The 8006-nt window shown below is 41.5% G+C and overlaps 1 protein-coding gene across 1 annotated transcript; it reads left to right on the forward strand.

Moving 5' to 3' along the window:
- Nucleotides 1-802: 802 nt before the first annotated feature.
- LOC138969048 (fucose-1-phosphate guanylyltransferase-like) lies at nt 803-7834 on the forward strand. Its single transcript, XM_070341743.1, has 3 exons — nt 803-977; nt 2304-2483; nt 2866-7834. The coding sequence occupies exons 1-3, from the start codon at nt 914-916 to the stop codon at nt 4521-4523; spliced, it is 1902 nt and encodes a 633-aa protein (XP_070197844.1). The 5' UTR covers nt 803-913; the 3' UTR covers nt 4524-7834.
- Nucleotides 7835-8006: the final 172 nt, after the last annotated feature.

The raw sequence follows: 8006 nt of genomic DNA on the forward strand, positions 1-8006 counted from the left end.
ATTCCCCCCGCCGCCAAGTCGGTTTTTTGTGGTTTATTTCGCATTTAGGTCCCAGGTAACATTATGAAGTTTTAATACGATCAATCGGACCTATTATCAAGTTAGTGTATCAACTTTTGAACGAACTGCGCCCAGTAGTTTCCCAGCAATAAGCTGTTAAGTCGAGACACACACAAACACAATTAAAGTCTGCTGGACCCTTGTACTAGCGTACTCAGGGATAAAAAATTTTTTATATAAAACGATCCAAATTTACGTTCATCTTATTCTACATCATTTCCTGATTCCAAAAACATATAAATATGTTATATTTGGATTAAAAACAAGCTCTGAAAGTTAAAATTATAAAAATATAAAAATTATGATCAAAATTAAATTTCCGAAATCGATTTAAAAACAATTTCATCTTATTCCTTGTCGGTTCCTGATTCCAAAAACATATAGATATGATATGTTTGGATTAAAAACACGCTCACAAAGTTAAAACGAAGAGAGGTACAGAAAAGCGTGCTATGCAGCACAGCGAAACCACTACCGCGCTGAAAAGGCTCGTCAGTTTCACTCCGTTATGCACAAGCGGCGGACTACGGTCATTGTGAAAAAATGCAGTGCGTTCAGTTTCATTCTGTGAGTTTGTGGCCACAGCTTGACTAAATTTAGTAATTTCGCCTTACGCGACTTGTTTACTTTTTTCTTTTTCTTGTTGTTGGGAAGGAAGACAATCCATGTGACCTGAAATCTATTCGACTTATCTCCCTTGATCAAACTTTTTCGAGAGCAAGGGCATTCACTCTGATGGGTTGGCAGCCACGCAAACTTCCGACCAACTCCTAACAAGTCGAACTTGAGAGACTTGGCAGTGATCTTCATCGCCTGACCTTTCCAAGAATTACGGTGACAGTCTTACATCATCATGGAATCGCCAGCCATTGCCCAAAATATGCGAAAGCTGTTGGACAGTTACCAAAACTTAAGAGGTATGAAGCTCGATCCTTCGTAAGTTCGTATGCCACGAAGTATTGGACAGAATATTGCCGAAGTATTTCACAGATTTCGCTACTCTTTCGACAGATGCTCTCTCGAAAGTTTCGACACAGTGTTCAAAGACTCAGAAGAGATACATCCATTTTGCACACTAAGACACGACTGCAACTGAAACGGTAATGCGTATACAGTAGATATTGCTGAGTTGACGTAGATCGGACATGTTGGGGCGTGGTCGGACACGGTGGGGCGTGTCGGACACGGTCGGACGGGTTTCAGTCGGACTGCTCTCAGAGAGTCTCTATTGATCTTTAAGAGAGTCTCTATTGATCTTTAGTGTTTGTCAAGTGTTAAATACACATTCATGACCTAGTAAATGTATCTACACCTTAATTGAACGGCACTTGTAGTCTTTATACCAGAGCTTTATATGATGCCAGTGATGTAGGCATGCAGAGGTAATTATGTGTGAGAGCTTGCACATAACTAAGAGTTGGTATTTGAGCAGCTATCGCGAGATATCCGCGAGTCATGCTCTTTGTTGTGCTTTGAACGTCGCGAGAACTTCGAGTCTCAGCATTCGCAGCTCGCGCAAGATAGCAGTACACATGCTTTATAATTATATGCTTTAAAGTTTGCGAGAGCTTGCGAGAGCTTGCGAGAGCTTGCGAGAGCTTGCGAGAGCATGGGATACCGATAGGGTCTATTATGTCCCGACACAATTCACAACTGATGAGTGAAGAAATGAAAAAGAAAACAATCAAAAACATGTTTAAACGATTGTATTCATTGGCCATTAAATTTACCATTTTCTCCTCTGCCCCTCATTTCACAGTATTTTTTACATTAATTTTTTAAGATTTGTTAAAGGTCATAACTGTGCAACCAGATTAGAGATCAGGCCAGGAACTTCCTGCTTTGATATCACCCCCCCACCCCACCTCCTTCATTAGCGTTAATGTTGTTTTTTTCATTCATTTTTGAGGTGCCAGGGAGGAAAAAATTATTTATTTTGTTTGACGCACCTTAATTACTGTCACCCACTAAACCATGGACACACCCACCCCATCTATATATATATATATATTTATATAATATACAAAATAAATCAATTCTTTTGTCATAACATGATCAGATCTAATTTGAACGCCACTGTTTCAATCCTTATTTAAGGAAACTGCAGAAGTTCCGGCCAATCATATTTCTTTCAAGCATATTTGTTAACTTTGTGTACACATTTCTGGGTCTTCGGAGAAAAAAGTGTCCTATTTTTTATAATTTTTTATGACTACAGAATTTTGTTTTTATTTATTACACAGGGAAGCGATGCAACGAGAGTGGTTGTGCAACTGTGATGTGGAACGCAGTTGTGATCACAACGGCAGACGAGGCACAATGCCAGGCCTTCGAGCAACAGATCAGAGATAAACACAAGCGTCAGGAACTGCCCCTTGACCTTCCTGTACATGTCGTTGCGGATCCGCCAGGACCTAGAATAGGTCTGTTTTGTTGACTTGAGAATCTTGTTTTGTCTTATGTGCATCAGGTATAGATCCTAGAATGTCAGTTGTGTGTGTGTGTGTGTGTGTGTGTGTGTGTGTGTGTGTGCACATGCGCGCAAGGCAAGTGTACTTACACAAGTATGTTATTAACATAGCTCTCAAAGTAACACATAATTATTTACATGCATGTTAGGACTGTTATTACTGATTCGCACTGTTTACAACTGCCATGGCTGTTGTTATGAAAAAAGAGCGCATTTCAGTTATCATAATCAGTCTACATACAGCACTGTCTATGTTATTAAATAGCATAACCTTAAAAATCAGACTAGTACATTTCCGAGCAACATCAATAGCAATAATTGTCTATGTTCACCAGGCAACGGAGGCTCGACACTGACAGCGTTGGAGTTTCTACACTCGGTGTTCGGTGACAGCCTCTACCAGCAGAAGATCCTGCTGATCCACGCAGGGGGTTGGAGCCAGCGTATGCCGAGCGCCACAATTCTGGGCAAGATCTTCTCAGCCATCCCTCACGGGCAGCCTATCTATCAGATGCTGGACCTCAAACTGGCCATGTACCTCCCCCTCCTGCCTCGACTCTCCCCAGGAATATTCCTCGTCTGTGCTGACGACTTTCTCGTCTACGACCTAGGCGAGGATGACAGTTGGACGATTCCCGGTTCAGGTTTCACAGCGCTGGCTCACCCCTCGCCCATCAGCGTGGGTCGGTCGCACGGTGTGTACGTGGTGGATGGAGCTGAGAAGGTCGACACGAAGAGAGCGGTGGTGGTGGCTAAGTGCCTTGAGGTTCTGCAGAAGCCATCTGACGATCGCATGAAAGACAGGGGAGCACTGCTCAAGTCCGACAACGGGTCGTTGGAGTTTTGTGATGGGATAACTCTGGAGGGGGAGGTGGTGTACACTGACAGCTGTTTTTATTTCGGGGTGGATGTGGTGAAGAGACTGCTGCAGTTGAAGAAGGAGATGAGTGTGATCAGCTGTGAGATTGATGCTTACGGAGACTTCCTGCAGGCGCTAGGGCCCAACGCCACTGACGGTTACATTTTCAACACGTCTAACATCTCACAGATGACGTCTGATCTGACACAGGTGAGAAAGCAGGTGTTTGCCGCCATGCGGAGCTGTGATATCCACCTCCTTCTTCTCAACGCCTCAAAGTTCATCCACATCGGCACCACACGGGAACTAATCACACACTTCTGTCAGGACATGGACTTCCAGTCACAGATGTCTCTGGAAAAGGATGTCTTCAACTGCTGGCAGAGTGGAGAAGAGAAAGTTAAGGAGAACGATGGAGTGTCACAGAGAAACTGTTCAGAAGGGTTAATAGCTTTGGGAGATGATAAGTATGTACAGAACTTTGCAGAAAAGTCTTGTGGTTGTGTGATGCATTCTGTGATGCTGCATTCGTCAAGCGTGTCACCCACTTCAGTGGTGGAGTACTGTCAGTTTGACGTTCCCATCACGGTGCAGGGCGGCAGCATCGTCAGCAACTGTCAATGGCTGCAGGCGGAATCTGAAGACCACACCCTGGAATCTCTGGTGCTGCCGGAAAATACTTTCCTCCACACTGTGTCAGTGCTACACCAAGGTGCTTCTGCCTACGTCACCATCTTCTTCAACATCTCAGACAATCTGAAAACTTCCACGGCCGTCTCCAGCCTGCGCTCTCTGCCTTTTCTCAACACAACCCTGGGAGCGGCTCTCAAGCAGTGGCAGCTGAGTGACAAAGCCGTTTCTCCGCAGGACGCAGGGTCAGAGGTGAAGGTCAGCTTGTGGTCACTGAAGCTGTATCCAGGGGCGACGACAATGACAGAGTCGCTGAGTCTGGCGCTAGACATGGTGGACAGCGTTCAGAACCAGCGCCACCTGTCCACACCGCTGACACCAGGCCGACAGGTCTTCTCCCTGGCTGATGCTCTGGCTCAGAAGGACGTCACTACCATGCTCAACTTCCGTCGTCGTCTTTTTGATCTCATCCAGTCTAGCAAAGCACAGATGGAATCTTCTTGACATTAATTATGTATTGTACTCAGCCTCACTGTGTCTTACACAACTTGACTGTGTTAGCAGGAATTCTTCAGATTTTATTTCCTTCGGATGCACCAAACTTGCACAGACTGGAGATAAACAATATTCTCTCTCAGAAAAGTGTTTGCTCTCTCAGGTACCAAAAGACTGCTTGGTTCCGCATAATTCCCACTTACTGTTTTACTGAGAGCGTGTATGTCCCTTTGTTTCTTAGATCAAGAGAGAGTTGTTATGGAATATATTGTGAATGTTATTTGTTTGAAGAAGCTGGGATGTGGTATAATGCAATACATTGATGTTTATTCATGCTAATAGAATAATAGTGAAATCAGATCTGTCTGCTTTTGGTCAAAGTCCAGCTGATCAGGTTAAACTTTTTTAAAGGCAGGATTGGCCCAGGCAAAGCCAGAATTTTTTAAACAGCTCCTATTTTATTTTCATATGTTTGGGGCTTGTTTTTGTCTTCACATAGCCGTGCTAGAATCACGCATGCACTTTGCTGGAATTTGGCGTTGCGTTTTCTTGTTATTCTTGACTGAAAAAGAATTCCCAACAGCTTTGAACTCTTACAAGCGTAAATGCATACATTCTTTCTTTCTTTATTTGGTGTTTAACGTCGTTTTCAACCATTGAAGGTTATATCGCGACGGAATGCATACATTACATGTGTTATATGCTACACATGGTACAAACAAATGAATTGATATATATATAGATTCAGAGGTTCACAACAAAGCAAGTATTCTTCCAAGATGTATCTCATTCTGACCAGTTGAGCTTATTGTTTCATTCTCAGGACTACAAATTGTTAAGTTTAGCATATACAGTGGAACCCCCCTTTTAAGACCTCCACAAATCTGATAAAATCGGGTCTTAAAAAGGGGGGAGTCTTAAAACGGGGGTCAATTTACAGAGGTTATAAGCAGGTCTGAGAAAACAAGGTCTTAAAATGGAGGGAGTCTTAAATTGGGGGGTTAACTTCCACTGTAGACAACTTGTCTGGCAAGATCAGCATATTCCGTTAGCTATTCTTAATTGCTTTCAATATGTGTCTGTTTGGTTACTTTCAGTGATTAATTGGGCTGTTTTCGGTAAACGTTGAAGGTAGATGTGTTGTCCTAAATCCGACTGGGGGCTATCTAAATCCAACACGAACTTACTTGACCAAAGCATGCACGCACTTGTGAGGACTGTGCCGATTTATTCAACAGGACACCTGTTAGGAAGTGGGTGTAGACTGGCTCCTCCTACTTTATCAATAACTAAGCCATTCTTCAGAAATGATAAGGGCAGAGTGATATGTTCTGTTTGTGGGCGTTATTGTTAACAGTAAATGATTTTACAGAAATTGTGTGAAGCATTTTGTTTTTCCTGCATTAGGGATTGGACTTGGTAGATCCAGATTCCACAAACAGTGTATCTAAATCGGACTGATAAGATTTTCTTAGTTTGGAATAAAATTTGCAGCAGATTTAGTTCAAACCATCAACGTGTCATCCCAAACCTGTTATTAACATTCTTATCAAGTAAACAAAACAATTTTATCAAATTAATTGTCTTATCTGTTGCTAAAAGCTGGATCATGTCTTCAAAGACTGTGAACAGTTCCAGTTTCTCCTGGTGAGAACAGCTAGAGCCAGAGCAGCATTGTTAAGGCAAATATCATGCCTTGCGACAGCTGACGTAGATATGTGTTGCGACAAAACAATTGGTCTGTGAAGCAGAGGCATCAACCAGAATATGAATGACATGCATGGAAGGCATTCTCTTGGTAATGTAACATGCAATGTGCGAATCTTGACATTGATGTGACAGGTCAGATTTAGGCGCAGGAAAGCACAATCAGAATTAGATACATCTAGTCCCTATCATCCCCCTCCCTTTTCTTTCTTTATTTGGTGTTTTACGTCGTTTTCAACCACGAAGGTTATATCGCGACGGGGGAAGGGGGGAGATGGTATAAAGCCACTTGTTAATTGTTTCTTGTTCACAAAAGCACTAATGAAAAAAATTGCTCCTGGGGCTTGCAACGTAGTACAATATATATGACCTTACTGGGAGAATGCAAGTTTCCAGTACAAAGGACTTAACATTTCTTACATACTGCTTGACTAAAATCTTTACAAACATTGACTATATTCTATACAAGAAACACTTAACAAGGGTAAAAGGAGAAACAGAATCCGTTAGTCGCCTCTTACGACATGCTGGGGAGCATCGGGTAAATTCTTCCCCCTAACCCGCGGGGGGATCCCCCTCCCCTTCACCATTTGAAAAGAAAGGTGATTGACGAAAGTTATTGCATCTTAGAACAAATGTGTGACTAAAGATGTGTCTTGCAAAAATAAAAACAGTATATTGCTTTAAATCCATTGTGTGTATCATGTGTGTGTGTGTGTGTGTGTGTGACAGGTGTAGTCGCTGGGATTGCTTTGTTTATTTCCCAGTCACCCAGGAACCCCCCTTGTAAGCCTCCCTACTTTTTTAAAAATTCTCAGATTTTTGGGTCTCAAAAAGGTGGTTCTTCTGTACAAAGTTGTTTCATGTTTTTGTTTTTAGACATTTTAAAGGTTTTGTCTTTATTTTCCATGTCGTTTTAAACAAATTTTACCAAATTTTACTTGCATGATCCATTGCAGATTTTGTGTTTTGTTTGATGTGATAGTTGCACCAACATGATTTTTATTCATGTACAGTGTACTGTACTTCTTTTGGGGGGAGGGGGCTAACATTTGACTTACATTTAGTGATAATGTATATAAACATCAGGGGCTGTTTTCAGAATTGTTGATAACATGTTCTGTTTGATTATGGGTATTCAGCTGGTATTTCCTTGTTTTCACTTCCTATTTTCTTCATGTTTTTATTACTTAGTTAGTGGAAGAATGTTTTGTAATGTATGTTTGATGGTGTATGCTTTTAATTAAGCGTTGTTGACTATGAATGTGGATGTAAATGCTTGTACAACTGTGTTTTAATCTTAAATGTGTCAAGCGCAAAGAGCAGAATTGTAAAGTTATGATATTGCGCTATATAAATGCTCATTTATTATTATTATTATTTCTTACCCTTATCCCTTTGTCCAGAAAGGGTTTGAAATTCCCTCCTCACCCAACCACTTTATGGTCAACAGTGGCTGATCTACATGTGTGTACTTGTTTTGAGTGTCCATCTCTTGATCTTGCTTAATAATTAAGGAAGTACATTGTGTAGTGTGCACTGGTTATTTGGGGAAACTTTAATGTTCATTCACTGGTATCTCTCCTGATGATTAATAAAGGATGAGAAAATCATTTAACACCACTTTCACTTTTCTTATTTGTTTTTGGCTTTAGTTTTATTGTCTCCTATTATTTTGTCTTTCCCATGCATGAATGCAGTCACACACTGTGACACACACACACACGCACACAGAGCTAACAATGAGTAGCTTATTGATCTGAACAGACTTTTTTTTTCATTCTT

This window comes from Littorina saxatilis, linkage group LG6, assembly GCF_037325665.1.
Source record: "Littorina saxatilis isolate snail1 linkage group LG6, US_GU_Lsax_2.0, whole genome shotgun sequence".
NCBI classification, from domain to species: Eukaryota; Metazoa; Mollusca; class Gastropoda; order Littorinimorpha; family Littorinidae; genus Littorina; species Littorina saxatilis.

Bases quoted from the DNA above. Each gene is read 5' to 3' on its own strand.
- LOC138969048 (XM_070341743.1), top strand. From the start codon at position 914: ATGGAATCGCCAGCCATTGCCCAAAATATGCGAAAGCTGTTGGACAGT. The intron at 978-2,303 runs GTATGAAGCTCG...TTTATTACACAG, and splicing joins CAGTTACCAAAACTTAAGAG to GGAAGCGATGCAACGAGAGT. The intron at 2,484-2,865 runs GTCTGTTTTGTT...TATGTTCACCAG, and splicing joins TCCGCCAGGACCTAGAATAG to GCAACGGAGGCTCGACACTG.